Source organism: Hesperophylax consimilis, chromosome 27, assembly GCF_061612785.1.
Source record: "Hesperophylax consimilis isolate HC1 chromosome 27, BYU_Hcon_1.0, whole genome shotgun sequence".
In the NCBI taxonomy this organism is placed as follows: domain Eukaryota; kingdom Metazoa; phylum Arthropoda; class Insecta; order Trichoptera; family Limnephilidae; genus Hesperophylax; species Hesperophylax consimilis.
This window is the reverse complement of record NC_142862.1, coordinates 28,494,117-28,511,695: the sequence shown is the minus strand read 5'-3', so window position 1 is coordinate 28,511,695 and position 17,579 is coordinate 28,494,117. Positions and strand designations below refer to the sequence as shown.

The window sequence follows — 17,579 nt, the reverse complement described above, 5'->3', positions numbered from 1 at the left end:
AAAACTTTTCTTAATCCAATTATTAAAAAAAAGAAAAAAAAATGGGTTTTATAAAAAAAATATTTTTATATCCTCGTTTAATCATATTATTATTATTTTTTTAAAAACTGCATATATTTTTTGCATACCTGAATTCAATGAACGAGTAAATTTAAAAAAATTGTTTCGTTTGCATGTTTAGTTTAAAAGTTATGTAAGATTTAGTACACCACTGCAGATTTAAAACTTCGGTACAAAACAATTCGGAGGCCAATGGGTTAATGAAATGATTTTCCTAAACTGTAAAGCGAAAAATCTGGTTGTTTGAAACAGCAAAAACTCGTGATGAGCTTGGAGCACAGTTTTATCTGTAATTTGTAGGTCAATGCAAGTTTTTCCTGCAAAATCATCTAAAGCAAGGCTGTCCAACCCCAGGCCCGCGGGCCACATTGTGGCCCGTGAACGAATTATAAGTGGCCCGCGTGAACCATTTTCAAAATACCCGCCAATTTGAAAATTACTTGGATCGAAAAATATTTTCGTATCATTGCATCATCCACCAGGAGGCGTGGTGTGCAAAGGACATAAAGTTGAATGATATAATGGAGCCGGTAGTAAGCTAAATAAATTACATACGTTCAAAAGCTCTTCACAGACGTAAATTCCCCATACTCAATATCCGAGTACAATACAATTTTTCCCATACTCAAAGATTTGAAAGAGAAGCTCAATATTGTCACCAAAAAGTATGAAGATAAAATTAAATGCTTATTACAGTAGTTTGAAAGCAGATTCCAGGACAAAGTACAAAACAAAATTTAAATTTTTTTGTTAATCCTTCACAATTAGTTCGACTGAAATAATTAGGGTAATTTTTGGATAGGGCCTGACACGCTTATTACGAATATTTTTTAGGAAAAAACTTTATATTCGCCTTAATTACTATAAAAGAAAACTTTTTGCATTTCGGGCGGCGGAAAATTATGAATTTTAATTTTCAATTGCGTTAACTAAAATTCACTTCGCGAATCGATGCGGCGGCAATCAGCTGCCATTAGGTACGTCACTGTTATGTTGGTATCCCTGATACATTGCGTAGATACGACTATGGCTAACTTCGTGGAAGACAAATGGATTTGTATCACAAACCATGTTACACAAACCTAGCGTAGCCGGTAAACTATTTGAAAACTGGGATGTTTTTCTTGCCTTGACGCGAGCAGGCGTTATTAAGGGGCACTTTCCTAACTAACTAACTAACTAACCATCACGCCGTTTCCCCGCAGGGGCAGGCAGAGAGGACGGACCGCCAAACAACTCGGTCTTGGCACACACTTCTTGCCTCATTTACATTCATACATCGTCTCATACATACTCTTCTATTATTCTGACTCTTGACATGGCCCGACTCTAGTATCTGATTCACTTGATCGTGCCATGTCTTCCTCGGGCGTCCCATCCATGTATAGATTGAATAACCACGGTGACATTACGCAGCCTTGTTTAACACCTTTTGTGATATCAAACCACCCCGTAAAACCACCGTTTACCCTAACACATGCAACGCTTCCCTCATACAGAGACGCGATTGCCTGAGTCAGATATGTATTCACTCCATACTTGGACAACACCTTCCATAGCTTTTTCCTGTCGACTCGGTCGTATGCTTTTTGTAGATCTACAAAGGCACAGAAAAGTTTCTGGTTTTTTGCCAGAAACTTCTCAGTGAGCATACGCAATGAGAAGATCTGGTCCATGCACCCCCTTCCACTCATAAAAGCACCTTGCACATCCCATATTTTATCTTTTGTTTCCTTTCTTACTCTTTCAATCAAAATTCTACCATACAGCTTGCCAACTGAACTTAGCAGGCTAATAGCCCTATGATTCCCACATTCCATACGTGACCCTTTACCTTTGTATAATGGCATTATCACAGCCCTTCTCCAGTCTAAAGGCGTATAACCTTCCTTTAAACATTGGTTAAAAAGATTGCACAACCATGTGAGAATTATACGGCTACCTCCTTTAAAATATTCAGCAGCAATATTGTCAAACCCGACAGCCTTACCATTCTTCATACATTTAATCGAACTTTCTATCTCATCCATGCTAATTTCGGTAACATTCACTCCATCGTCATTCATATCTGATTCACCGCTGGAATCACTGTCACTCACTTCGCTTTCGAAGACTTCCTCGAAATAATTCATCCATCTCTCTTTTATTTTTTCCTCATTCGTCAACATTTTTCCATCTTTTGATTTTATCACTTTCATGCTTCCGTTTTCTGGGCCACTCCGGGACCTTTTGACTTCTTTCCAAAACAACTTAATGTTTTCTTGGAAATGGTTTGTCATTTTCATTCCTTCTTCCTCTTCCAGGCGTTTCTTTCGTTCTTTCACTCCAACTCTTACTTTTTTCTTACATTCCTTACATACTTCTTTCGCTCGATACTTCTCTTCGCTGGAAGCACTGCCAGCCGCAATCAGACATAACCATGCTTTCTTCTTCTCTGAGACCAGTGCTTTAATCTCATCATCCCACCATGCATCACCTTTCTTCCTACCTTGCGTACTTATTCCACAAACCTCCCTAGCAGATTCACAAAGACACACTTTTATGTGGTTCCATGTTTCGTCTATGCTTAGACCATCCATTTCCTTCGCATTCAATCTTATCACTTTCCTTTGTATCACAAACCATGTTACACAAACCTAGGTATCCCACGAAGATAGCAACGGTCGTATTTAGCTCTTGTTAATGCATCAGTGATACCAACATAACAGTGCGTTCCTAATGTCGCCACATCGATTCGCGGAGTGAATTTTGGTTTTACGCAATTGAAAATCAAAATGCATAATTTTCCGCCGCCCGAAATGCAAAAAGTTTTCTTTTATAGTAATTAAGGCGAATATAAAGTTTTTTTCTAAAAATTATTCGTAATAAGCGTGTCAGGCCCTATCCAAAATTTACCATAATTAGTTATCCTGCCAATATCCAGTTGGAACCACTGAACTGAAAAATCATTCTGCACTGAAAAACCTTTTTGCAGAAAAAATATTTTCAAATTCACAAACTTCTTCAGAAGAATTTGGAGATTTATGGAAATTGGTGCCAAAGGAAGATTGGCATTTCAATTTTTAAGTAGTTTTGGATCAACGGACGAGTATGTTTGTGTTTTTTTCTAATCTTAATTTTGTAAAAAGTAAATACCGCACATCTCTAACTGGGCAACATATGTCCGATTTGTTGCCACTGTCAACATCTGAACTGACTCCTAACATAGGAGAATTATTAAAACAAAAACAATATCAGAAAGGAGTGTGTGGTGTGACCGAGTTGTTTGGCGGTCCATCCTCTCTGCCTACCCCTGCGGGGAAACGGCGTGATGGTTAGTTAGTTACGTCAGAAATCACATTGATTCTACCAATTACTTGGATTTAGATTTTTGTTACATAAAATATTGTTTCGTTATTTGGCAGTAGATGCTATTTATTTTATTATTTTAAGAAACGAAAATAAAATTTCAATATGTTTATTTGTTTGTTGCATAAAACAAGACATTAAAAAAGCTTAGGTAACAAAAATAGTAACCGTCACGAACCGTCAGTAGTCAGTGGCCCGCCCACAGACATAATTCATATGTCTATGGGCCCGCCAGTGACTTTAAAATCGTCAATTTTGCCCTACTGTTAAAAAGGTTGGGCAGCCTTGATCTAAAGCATCTGTCATTTTGTTTTATATTTTTCTCAACGAGAAACAATTATATCTAATTAGAAGCAATTTTTAAGTAAAATTCGTTTTTCAATATCTCAAAAAATTACAAGCCTTAGTAAACTTGGATAAAAACGAACAAGATTTTCAATTCGGGTGGAATTCCCCAAATTTTTCAATGTTTCGATAGAATTGTGTTTTAATTTTTGAGGTAGAATGATTTATTTCTTTAGGAACTTGTGGATTTCCCCAACTTTGGGATTTTAAACATTCATTTAGGTATTTTAGATATGGCAACGCTGAAAAATGGATGAAAACGACCGCTCAAAATATCCGTGACGTCACGAGACACAATTCACAACGGCTCGCGGCGGTCCTTTGCGAACTGTATTGTCTTCTCGTCAGTTCGTTTTTTCGTCTTGTTTTTAAGATTTAATTTCGTTTTAAACATTATGGCGGGAAGACGCAAATGTTATAAGTACTGTATTGTGCCTAAATGCAAGAACACTACTTTGAAAACGCCAAACAAGTTATTTTTCCTAGTTCCAAAAAATGCAGTGCTACGAACAAAATGGTGCCATAACATGAAACGCAATGATCTAGTGCCGTTATCAAGTTCAACCAGTCTCTACTGTTGCGAAGACCATTTCAATGCAAGTACCTACTAACCATATTATTATTTGCAGTAATAACGTATATAATTATATACATTATAAATATATATTTATAAGTATATACGGTTGTGTATATCATTCTATTATTTTTGTTGGCGCGCGTTGACAGTTTGTTGACACTTGACTTGACTCTTATGCGCAGAATTCACACACGGATCCGCCGTATATTCCTGCGATGAACTGATCGACTCGGTCCGCTGTCCGTCATGAACCGATCCGTGTGTGAAAGTACGCAACAGATCTGTTCGCCGAGCATGGACTTTCGCAGACGATGGGTATAACGTCATTCAGTGATGGTATGCCATTTTTTTCCTTAAATTCATATCAAAATGTCCCTAGATTTCAGAATGTGTTTATGTAAAGGGAATTTCAAAGTCCATCATTTCAGAATGCCCCCAGAATATTTCAAAATTTCCCAAGATTGAATTGAGTATTTTTGACAACAATATCAAAATAAGTAAATTTCCCTGTATTTTAAACTTTTTCCCTATTTTTTTTTCCTCGAATATCCGGATGTCCGCGTGTATGTTGCCGTCGACGAATTTGGTCTGCAAAGAGATCCGCCGAATAGATCTATGTGTGAATTCTGTGTATTATTAGCAGAGATGTGCAAAATGGGTACCCAAAACCATTTGAAATTTTTTATTTATTTATTTATTTATTTGTTAAGACATACACAGTACAATAAGATACAGTTAGAAATTTTTTAGTTATTACATAGTTGTAGTACCTATTACGTATGTCCATAAAATGTCATTACGTAATTTCGCCTGAGATTGTTATAAAAGAAATGCAAAATGGAAATGGGTCAAAACTTTTCCATTTGAAAATGCAAAATGCAAAATGGTTTTTAGAAAAGCATTTCAAATGCAAAATGCAAACTACCTATTTTCAAAATGCATTGAAAATGCAAAATGGTTTCTCAGGTCAAACAATTAAAATAATTATAGAATTTTTAAACAATTTTGTCATTTAATAATGGACATCAATGTAGAACAAACATATTACATGATTTTTTTGTTGTTTGTTTTTGGGGTGTTATGCCGTGTTGCGCTAACTCCTTCTTTAGCCGACTTTTCGGACAGCGTTGCAGTCAGTTGCACATCTTCGGATCTACCGGATCTGCCCTGATGATGGACACTGCAACGCTGTCCGAAACGTCGGCTAAAGAAGGAGTTAGCGCAACACGGCATAACACCCCAAAAACAAACAACAAAAATGCTTTTGGCCGTGAGAATCTAAAAACTTACCATATTACATGATTATTTTATAAGCAATAATTATTAGCCTGAAACACTCATCCACATTGAAAAATCTCCTGATAAAAGATACATGATGTAACAAGCAGTAATTGTTGAATGAAACACTAGTATATATTGAATAATTTCGCGGGTAAGAGATAAGAAGCCATAGCTCAGTGGTCAGAGCTGTCGACCGGAAATCGAAAGGACACGGGTTCAAGTCCCGTTGGCGTCATGTATCTTTTATCAGGAGATTTTTCAATGTAGATGAGTGTTTCAGGCTAATAATTATTGCTTATATATAATAATTGTTACCCCTTGTGCTATGCATAAAAAATCTTGTCTTAAACATTAGTTTACCAAAAAAATAATATTTTATATTACATGTTGGTAAATCCAAAAACACCACGACTACAGATTATGAAACCACAAAAAAATTGCGCGGGACTAATGTTGCCAACGTAAAAACATAGAAACTGCTATCTAACATTTAATATTACAGCGTCATGGCCCCATGTTCAGTATTTGAATCAGTATTTTTTGCAATGGTATCACTCAATTGCCAGGGCTCCTACCAGGGAGCAACTTGACAAATGTAAATTATCTCTCATAGCGAGGTTGAGGACCGACTGATATTTGGGGCTTATGAAAAAAAGATGAGTGGAGATAGTAGGAAGAATGTTGCAAAAAAGCATTTAAAATGGAAAATGCATTGAGAAAAGCATTTAAAATGCAAAATGCAAAATGGTTTTTAGAAAAGCATTTAAAATGGAAAATACCCATTTTGAATTTTGCATTTCCATTTGAAATGGATTTATTTGAAATAAAGCACATCTCTGATTATTAGTGATGTGAACACGTTTTATTGAACAATTCGTCTTTACCCAAATGTTTCGAGAATTCCAATGCCTTACGTAGATATATATAAAATGGTGAACTTTTTACGCTGTTGTTTTTATGTTATATATTATTTTAAAAGCTATTTAACATATTATTTTCAGGTTGAAGAGGATATGGAAAACTATCTAAAGTATAAAATGGTCGGTGGCTTATTAAAACTGAAGAATGGTGTTATTCCTCATAAATTTTACTGTCAAAGAGATACTAAAGAGATTTTACCAAAACGGAGGACACGGCGGAAAAAGTATTTCGGGAAAGTTATATCCAAAGACGTCAACCCTTCATCTTCAACTGAAGAAACAGAATTCGTCGATTGTGGGAACATCGATTATACAGCTAAAATTGACCCAATGACTTTTCCGTCAGATATTGATTGGTATGTAATAAAAAAAACAAATAATCGATAACTAGGGATAAAAAAACCAACGAACATCTAGTCGCTGCGATCTGACAGGTGTTTTTTTTCCATGAGAAGGCGATAATCTTATCTATTCTTGCTTGTGTAGGGTGTACTGTATCGTAGGATTACTGCGAGGTGAGAGAGGACTTTGGGCGAGTGTTCCTAACTATTTAGAATCACATATTTGTAATAAGCATTAACTTTGTGGCTCGCCATAATTTACAATAAAAATATAAATAGAATATTCTCCTGACGAAGAAAGGGTGCTTCCGAAACCGGTAGTGTAATTAAAAGTGGTCTAAAACAAATTTATATATTTCTATTGTATTTTGAATCAATTTGAATCATTATCGGTGTTCACACATACATTAATACGTGCGCTCTAACGTTATGCCTACAAATAATATAATATATGCCTAACTTCGGCAAATTGTTGGGCTGACCACGCACGAATGCCTTTTCATTTTTTGAGAAAACATATGAGTGTAATTTATTGCCGGCGAGATTCTCTTAAATTTCAACATGACGGATTCTAAATATATCAGCTTCGGTTTTGTTCAATATTTTCAAAAAGTTCTGTCTCCAGCTTGCTATTATTGATAAAACGATTTGTTCATTTTATGTCTTGTTCCTAGAAATTTACCCCTTTCAAAATTGCCCCGTTACTCACAAAACGTAATACTTATTGTTTGTGGCTATTTATTGTTATATTGTCTCTGCCCAGAACTGTCAAATGTCACTGTCACTATTATTACATGTCTACATCTATAACGATCGTTTCTAAACATAAATAAAGGACTACAAAACTGTGGTGTCTTCGGAAAATACACAAATGGAACCGTAAGTCATTCTGATATACTTTAATTACTGTTTAAGTATTAAATAACGTTTTTATGAAGTACTTTTGCTCGGGCGGCGTCACTAACACGAAAGGTTCTGGTTTATTTATTATGTTTTCATCTCAAACTGTTTTATATTCAAATAATGTTGTAATTTGTGTATTTCACTACTATGTGTCAGTAGCCCCCTCGAGGATAGGCAGAGATGATTTAGAGCCACAACCCACAATAGATTATGGTCTGCTTTTGGTTTTATTATCTTCCATAGCGAAATATTATCACGCAACGATCTTCGTTACACTTTCAGGTACGCTGGACATCCTCAATACGCACAAAATCACTTCGCATCAGTTCAATAACAATGAGGAGCATCTATTGCAGTCTCCAGTGAAGCAAAATAATACATTTAAATAGCTATTTCGTTAATATTACTATACGGATTTCAATTCAAATGAAATTTTTTGTTCAAATTAAGCTAAATATTCGGAATCGCTGGCCAGGGATAATACGAAATATTTTAAAATAAAACCTTCTGATTTACCTTAATTACTATAAAAGAAATCTGACTGCATTTGGGAAATTTTTAAATAAGGTAAATCAGAAGGTTTTATTCAAAAAATATTTCGTATAATCCGTGTCCAGCAATTCCAAATAATTACCCAAATTAATTTAACGTCTTTTGTTTGCGCCATGTTCGGTCATGTAAATTATGAAAATAGATTGAAAACCTATTTTCATAATTTACATAAACGCCCTGATTGGCTTTAACATGATTTACTGCACGATACAGTGGCATACAGTTTTTATTTTATTTTTAAGATAACAAAAAATAAAAGTAAGAAACTTGAAGAACAAGCAGTTCATTAGGAAACCTGTCAATTCATTCGTTAAAGGTCTGCAGTTTTTTTTAAAAACTAATGTTTTTCTAAAGTTGTATTTTAATGTATATAATATATATTTGAAAGAAAAATCTATTTAAATGCATTATTTTCCTTCTCTGAAGACTCAAATAGATGCTCTTCATTGAAATTGAGCTGATACTATGTAAATGTGCATATTAAATATGTCCAGCTTATCTGGATTTTTTCCTCAATAATCTTCTTTAGACTAGAGACTAAAGCCAACTGCTTGCATGTGCGATTGCTAAATATGCAAGTGAATGAACAATTCCACTTTGACGGTCAACATTGTCGTTTTTAATCTGTGTAATATTTTGTAACTTTTATGTTTCCCCCCTCCTAAAACAAACATCTTATTTTCCTTTCCCTGTAAAGATCCTCCAAATGATGACATAGACCCTGAGCCTTCCTTGATGGTAGTGTCAGAACTTTCTGCGTGGAGTTCATTCTTTACGTACATTAAAGTGGTGGAAAAATGAAACCCTGATTTGATGCGTTTATCTTTTTCCAGTCCCGATGTGCGCATTAAGCAGGAACCACCAGATGAAGACATGATCACCATAGAAGTTCCCCCCGACCCTGCTACGGTAACCGTATGTGTCTGCCACTTGCTAATAAACTTCCTGTAAACAATTGTTATACACACAGAACTTTGCATTTTTCTTATTATCGTATGGTGCTATCAAAAACTCAAGCTTTTATCAAAGGTCATCTCATCATTTGTATATATCTGGGTATTTATACCTGGGTCATCCTTTTACAGTGTACTAAGACTTGTTTATTTTCAGATGGAACAGTCGGCGTTGAAATCTTCACCTCAAGATGATATCAAAGTTAGTCAGGTGAAGTCAGACACAGTGGAAATCAATCAACTTGAACAAAATGTTAACAATGTCACTATCAAGATGGAATGCCCAGATCTGAATGTTGAAGAAAATAATGAAAAAAAAGAAACCAACTCAAATAGTAATTCATTGGAAGAAATCAAATGTGAAATGGACAGAAAGGAAGATGTTTCTAAAGAAACAGATTTAGATCCAATAGAACAAGATTGTGAAGAAAACTCTCAAAAGAATATTCTTTTCTGTAAACTGTGCCCGTTCACTTCAGAAGATACAAAGGAATATGACAACCACGCTGAAGCACATAAAGGCCTGCGACTGTACGAATGCAATATGTGCCCACACACTTGCAAACGGATTTACGATTTCAAACTCCATCGAATGACGCATGAAGGTCTCAAATTTGCATGCTCTAAATGTTCCTACGTAGGTTCCACTCCCAAGAACTTGAGAAAGCACGAAACTAGACACTTCAGAACTGAGAAATCGTTTTTCTGCGACGAATGCGACTATGCATGTCGCTTTTTCCACAATTTAAAAATTCACAAACTAACGCACTCGCAAGACAAACCATACTCCTGCGAACTGTGCGAATACACCTGCAGAACATCTGGTAACTTGCGTAGTCACCAGGTGAAGCATTCCAACGAGCATACTTTCTTCTGTAAACTGTGCAATTATTCCTGCAAACAATCGCGCACCTTGAAGATACATTCCTTGAGTCACACAGACGCCAAACAGTATTTATGCGAAGAATGCGATTATGCTTGCTATTTCCCCAAGCAGATGAAAAAGCACATGGCGGTCCATTCGCCTGAGAAGAAATATCCGTGCAGCGAATGCAGCTATGCGTCCAAAACAGTAGGGAATTTAAAAATACACAAATTGGGACACACGGATTCAAGACCGTTTGAGTGTAATGTGTGCAATTATACTTGTAAGATGGCGTCTCTTTTGAAGAAACATATGTTGTCACATTCGGATGATCGACCTTTTCGTTGCGATGAATGTTCTTATACGTGCAAGCGGGCGAGGAACCTAAAGAGCCACAAGATACGCCACCTGAAGGACAAGCCGTACGCTTGCCCGCAATGCGACTACACTAGCAAGCGGCTGGACAATGTGCGCACACACAAACTCACGCACACCACTGCCAAACCTTTCTCCTGTGACAGTTGTTCCTTCTCGTGTAACCGGATGGATAACTTAAAGATTCACATTCTGATGCATTCTCGAAAAACTGTGGAATCTCCGTAATTTACTATTTACTTAGTGTGGTGCTTTGTAACCCGATCTAGTGGCTGTCACATATAATATGTGATCCATGAAGTTTCATTAAAATACATACATTGTGTCAAAATGTACCGTCTAGTGGGATAGATTGTGTTGAAGCGACCAGCGTTGTAAAGGTTAGGTGGCACTTTTTTTTTAAGAAGCACATTAGCACTTCTGCCATTTTAAATGTGGAAATGCCAAATACCTTTTATTAAAAATTAGTTTATACAACAATCATGTTTGACAACCTCTGTGGCTGAACGCTCAAGATCCTTAACCTCGCTCCGAATCCATAGGACATGACTTTGAAACGTGGCCAAATAAATTAAATATTATTATATATTAAATTAGCCATTTAAAATAATACATAGTATGTTTGCGGCACTTTCCAGAGTGGAAAATACCAGTGGCGGCTCGATTCTTTCGGGAGTAATAGAGTGCTAATATTAAAATGAAATGGCATAATTGATGTTGTTGTAGCCGAAAACATCAATAATGCCATTTTATTTAATATTAGCACTCTAGTACACCCAAAAGTCACGAGCCGCCACTGGAAGATACTCTCAGTATTTATTTAATAATCTTGAGTTAGCTCACATTATTGTGTACGCTAATAATTTACTATAATAATATATAACGGACTTGGCAAACATATTTTCCAATATATTTTAAATTTAAGAATTGATTCGAAACTCTTTTAATTTGAAAGCATAATCATCAGTTGGCTGTCCTCTGGCCATTATAGGAAACATCAAATATTTGGTTTTGTTATGTGTGAGTTTTTTTAAAACATTTTTGCAGATGGACAATCCAGCGTAAAGCTTATTTTTACGTGGTTATCCAATCGCTTTCATTAAATAAAATTACTGTTGGCAATACTAATGATTATTCCTTTGGTGTTTGGTGTGTAAGTTGCAGATATCATTATTGCAAGTCCTAAGATACTTCCTTGAGGAACACCTTATTTGATTGGGAGAGGTTTATTTTTTTGCTAATCAATTTTTACACACCGTGAACGCTCTGACATGGTTGTGACTCATTAATAGGTAGAGTTGCATTTGACAATTTTTTAAAGTTTCTTGACTAGGATTTATTAGTCTATTGCATCAATGGCCTTTTGCAGGTCTATAAAAATTGCCAAAGATTTATTTCTCCCTTCTAAGCTTTGTGTGATCATGGTATGTATCAGCAGTACTTAAGTTTTTCCTAAAACCATACTGAGATTTTGATATTGAGTCATTATCTAAGTTGTTTTGTTGAGACATATCGGTCTATAGTTGTTGGTGGCTTCTTAAGGTGTCCTGGGAAATATGCTTTTACATAGTTGTATGTTGTAGATTGACAAGTAGTGTCAGCGGTAAGGTAATTTCTTCACTGAGATGTAGATGAAGATATCTATTACATTGCACTGACGTGGAGCTTCATTTGTTTCATGTTCATACCTATGTATGTATATAGTTTCCTTCACCGTCTCTTATCCATGTGTACTTATATGTTGCGCTTTCAGTTTATACCTCTTTCCTACCACCTTTTTAAAGATCTTTTGTCATTAATATAAACCTTTTGTCTATATTAATGTATTTTGTCTTATAAATATTTAGTTTTAATTTATTTATTAGGAGTCATTTTGACTATTTATATTGCTGATTGCTTTCTCACATTTATCTTTTGCAATATAAACCAGTGCAATGTTTTGGTATTTTTTCTGTGTCATTTATGTATTTAGTATTCACTGAGTATTAACAATATGGGATCCAATATTGACCCTTGCGGTACCCTCAGAATATTTTCAATTGGATTTGAAACATTGTTACTTATCTTTGTTGTTTGCTGTTTGTTCATTACAATTCTTTCCCATTTAATAAATTTTGTACAATATGTTTCATATTTTATATTTTCTGTACATTTCTGAGTGGTAGATACTCTCAGTATCGTCCTTGTGAAAGGGCACTGTTCAGAATCAAAATATTGCCTGAAAAGGATCTAGACGTGCTAAGTGACCAGATTTAAAAAGCAGTGGCTGCATTGTTCTATAATCTATTACCAAATGAATTGTACACATCTGATTTGATGATTGACACTGTAAAGCTATCCGAAACATTGACTAAAGAAGGAGAAAACTCAACACAGCAAAATAATAACCCAAAAATGAATCATAATAAATGTATGCACGTGTTTATTATATGACTGATATCCTGTTCTTATATAAAACATCAAACTTGTTCTCTTTACTAATTATGTATAAGTATTTATTTATTATATTCTAACTACCTGCTTAAGAAAATAAACTCAAATGATATGAAAGCACTGAATTAGAATAGTCTAGCAAGTCCTAAGCACACGAAACACAAAAGAGGTAATATAACTAGAAGGGTGATCTATAGGTACGGATTTTAATTACGTCATTTTAGATAAGACCTTTTAACCCCAGGACCCGGGCAGATCACTTAAATTCAATTGTTCAAGGAAGAATTTAGAAATTGAATTTTAAATGTCAATTTCACCAGAAGTAAAACGAAATGTGCTTTACCTCTCAGACAAAGACTTTTATTTACTATGTGTTCCTTTGAGAACTGTCAAAACGTGATAATTTATGTGTTATTTACGAGTTTTGCTAAAAGCTTCATAACTCATGTTTTGGGAAACGTAGCCTCATTCTAAAAAATGTTTTGGAAAGATTATGAAATTCACTATCGCATTGTGTTGTTATACGTAAATATTTGCGTTTCTAAATATACATTTTATGAAAATGTCAAAAATATGTAAAAATCGCTTACCATTATTTCAAAGCCGTGAAAAATGTACTTTTTTCTGAGTATCATAAAGAAATAACACTTTATATATTGAAGAAATATAATTAAAAACTATTAGTCACCTCAAAATATTAACCGTCCAAACTAAAATATTTTTAATAAATTATTTAGAAACGCAATAAATTATGAACGAACAAGATGACAGATTCAATCGGCTTAGATAATGCACCTCTACGTTCCATAGATATTCTTGAATACAGACGCGTAGCGTTATTCATTATCGATACTCTGTTTTTTAAATCATGGCAACCCGTATACTAGTGATGGAAATAAATCGATTTTTGTAAAATCTCGCACGTTTACGTGAAAAGACGTTCTAATGTCTTGACCGCTATTATCATATTTACATCTTTTGACGTTCTAATGTTCTGAGTTGTTAAGTAGTCAGTAATGCTATAAAATGTAAATTTTTTTGAATTTAAAATGAATCTCCCAGTAGCAGGATCTCTGCAGACACTCCTTTCCTCTTCTTGAACCTCTATAAGTAGTGCCACATTTAAGTGGCGGGTTCGACGTGGATGGTTCTGACAGGAGTAGCTGTCCAACATCTTCAATCAGTATCTCTTGATCTTGTTTTCGTACTCAGTGATGCTATAAAATGTTAATTATTAATACAATTGTAAATGTTTGATAACATTTTATTCAAGTATTTAATTCAGTATACAAATGGTATTATAATCTTATAATAGTTCTATGTTCTAGTACATAAATATATAGTCATTACTCGTAAACAAAAGTAAGTTCCAGGTTTTTATAATATTTTATTTGGTTTATAGTGTAACAATATTAATACATAACCTAATTAAAAACTAGTATTCACCATCAAAAATATAATTTAAATTTCTAAGTATAGCCACCTATTATGTATTTATCATAGTATATTATTATGTAAGGAATGGTTGTATGTTGTATGTAACTGCTTAAAATTATAAACAAGATAATAAACAAAATGGAAACAGTAAATTTTAATAATACATGTAACATTTTACATATTATATAACTAAATTGTTTTATTTTTTCAAGTATTTAAATCATAACATGTTTTGTTTGACGGAGAAAATAAATAATCTTTCACAAATAGAAATTAATTTAAATGTTGTTGCATATTAGCTCTAGTAACAATTTCTTACTGGCAAGGTCTTGCCTTCAGGATTTCTGTATTTTGGATTCAAGATTGTAGTGTATTGCCTATTCTTGTCTCGATTGTCGTATTGCCCTTTCTTGACGGTGAGTTTGCTCGGCTACCGATATTACGATAATTTTGCCATCTATTTCCTCCTCGCTCCATTACGTAAATATGTACATTTTTGTTCGCCACCTACTTGCTACCAAGGTTGAATTAAAACTGTCAATTTCGAATGAGATTAATAAATAAATATACTTATGATTTTTATTTTGTGTTTATACAAGTTTGGCGGCATTATTGTGGAGATCGTTTTTTTGTGTTATGAATTTGTCTTATATATCATGGCAATCTTGACAGGTTACAATAATCTTATATATCATGGCAATCTTGACAGGATACAATATTCTTATATATCATGGCAATCTTGACAGGATACAATAATCTTATATATGATGGCAATCTTGACAGGATACAATAATCTTATATATGATGGCAATCTTGACAGGATACAATAATCTTGACGGCTAATAACTTGCCCAGCAAGACTATTGATGACACAATTGTTGGATAATAGGCAATTTGTCTTGTTTGTTTACCAGTACCCTTATGCGGCAGGGATCTGCAATTTAAATAGGGAATGCACACTCTTGCTGAACATCCAACCTTCCATCCATCCATTTACGGTGCTGACTATATGTCCTGCACTCTGTTGTCAGGCGGGGTCCTGCTACAGCAGCAGGAGGCAAGCGCCCCGGCCGAAGCCAGCACCATGCACAGAGCCCCCAGCCCCCACACGGCCCCCTGGATGAGGTCTGCTGGGGTGCCCACCAGGGCTGTGCCCCCCCACACCAGCAGGGCCAGCAGTGCCCCGCAGTTCAGCAGCGAGAACACTGCCAACACGATGTAACCTGAAATAGAATCGGCAATTCTATGATTAAATTAGTTTTATGAAACTGACAAACTAAATTCCACAGCACACATTTAACAAATTGAGAATATTGGTATGAGTATGTTATGATTCATATTAAAAACAATTAAAAAATTTGAATTGTGCAAATAATAAAACTGTTGTAAGTATTCCTAGTTATTTACTAAAACTAGCTGACATGTAACCATCTTTACTGGGGGGTTATTATTAGGAGATTTTTCTCTACTTTATATAAATATAATAAGCATATAATATAAACCTTACGGAAGAAATTCTCTAAATGATAGTGAAAACCCTATTAAAATCCATTGCATAGTTTAGAAGAACAATTTTAATTGCCGTTTTCAAAATTGGAACTGATTTGACGAGAAATCAAGATGTAGGTTGCTACATAAAATGAAAAACGCTCTGGGCGTTTGAAAAAAAAGGGACTTTAGAATAGTGTAAAGATATTACCTGAGATGTAGTTCCTATTGGGCAGGAGGGTGTGTGTGCGGGATCTGAAGCCTAGTAAGCCCAGGAGAAGGCACGTGAAGCCAGACAGAACTCCGATGTCCAGGTAGTAGTGGCGCCCTATCTGCAAACAAAACACATCACATCAGTCACACTCATCATAATTACAAAGTACGAAAATAAGGTTAGGTACAAGAGGCAAAGATGGAATATTATGGCTGACCACCAAAAAGGCTTCTCTATACCAAGCCAACTACCAACACAGCATCTGTTTGGTTTTGAATTGAGAATATGTTTAGTTCCTACCATAATTTATCTAAAACTATCCCTAACCATCACTACTAGCTGAAAACTGTTTAAAAATACGGAACATATTTTGTTATTTGGAGCAAGAAGTAGGAAATACATTCCTAGTACTGTCACGGAAGCTCGTTATTGGTGTTATTTGTTGTGAAGAAAAATAATAAACAAAGCGATTGTGTTTGTGTTCTTCGGAGATGCTACACTAGTAAATGATGATAGTTTTCCTTTTCCTCCCATTCCTTCTTTATGCCCTGCATAACTAACTAACCATCACGCCGTTTCCCCGCCGGGTTAAACATGGAGGGCAGACCGCCAAACAACTCTTGGCACACACTACTTGCTTCATTCACATTCATATTATCGCACACCCTTCTGTTATTCTGATTCTATTACTGGACTCAATATTTGGTTTACTTATGTCTTCCTTGTGCGTCCCATCTTCTTTCACCCAATTCCATCAAGCACTATTTTTAATTTGTTTTACAGCCATTTTTCAAGTTCATCGGAAGCTGCATAATTGGTGTAGTTTTGGATGTAACAGAATGTAAAATATCCTAGGGCCTAAACAGGTAATGGAAGAGGGCAGTGAGAAAGAGACCAATAACAACGGAAGCGTTTCCCATGGTGACCAAGAATCATCAAGGGTGTAGCACCAATGATGATGATGAATATTTTCAAGTGAACCCATTCAGTATTCTGTGAAAGTCGACAATCGTCCTCTAATATGGAGCCTATTGAGTTCCTTGAAGACACTGACTTTCAACATGAGAGCCAGCCGCGGGCGCAACAACCTGAACACTGACCCCAGCGCGATATCTGTTTTTATACCAACTAAGTACTAGAACATGAACCTCGATATACCTATAATATCCCAGTCCCAGTCCCAATCCCAGTCATACGTTCACCAATGATACCAATTAATATTGCAGAAGCCACCGAAGCCAGAGTTAAGCTGGACGTGTCTACTGTACAGGGCCCGCAGATACTGCAGAATTTTACCATTGGTTGGCAACCACCTCTGGTCTGGAGCCAAAATATAAGAAAAACCCTTGACTCTGTGCACGGGCTGCCCGTTTGATAGATTCTCCCATCTTGGCAAACAGATTGCATCTTTAGAGCACAATCGTCGGGTGGGAATGTTGTCCTTGTTCTTACCGATACTTCAGTGGAAGATGCTCCGAGGAACTAGC

The 17,579-nt window shown here is 35.5% G+C and overlaps 2 protein-coding genes across 2 annotated transcripts in view; one reads left to right on the top strand and one right to left on the bottom strand.

Moving 5' to 3' along the window:
• The first annotated feature begins 7,551 nt into the window (after positions 1–7,551).
• Positions 7,552–14,446, top strand: LOC149410895 (uncharacterized). The gene is made up of 3 exons (XM_089648465.1): positions 7,552–7,751; positions 9,161–9,242; positions 9,438–14,446. Exons 1-3 carry the CDS (start codon positions 7,744–7,746, stop codon positions 10,746–10,748), a joined length of 1,401 nt encoding a protein of 466 aa, XP_089504591.1. The 5' UTR covers positions 7,552–7,743; the 3' UTR covers positions 10,749–14,446.
• A 949-nt stretch (positions 14,447–15,395) lies between these two features.
• The window catches only part of spdo (sanpodo), a 30,426-nt gene continuing 28,242 nt past the window's right edge, over positions 15,396–17,579 (bottom strand). The window contains exons 4-5 of the mRNA XM_089647905.1: positions 16,090–16,210; positions 15,396–15,613 (exon numbers count right to left, since the gene is read on the bottom strand). Of these exons, the coding sequence (XP_089504031.1) occupies positions 15,396–15,613; positions 16,090–16,210 (339 nt within the window). The remainder of the gene's footprint in view (positions 15,614–16,089; positions 16,211–17,579) is intronic.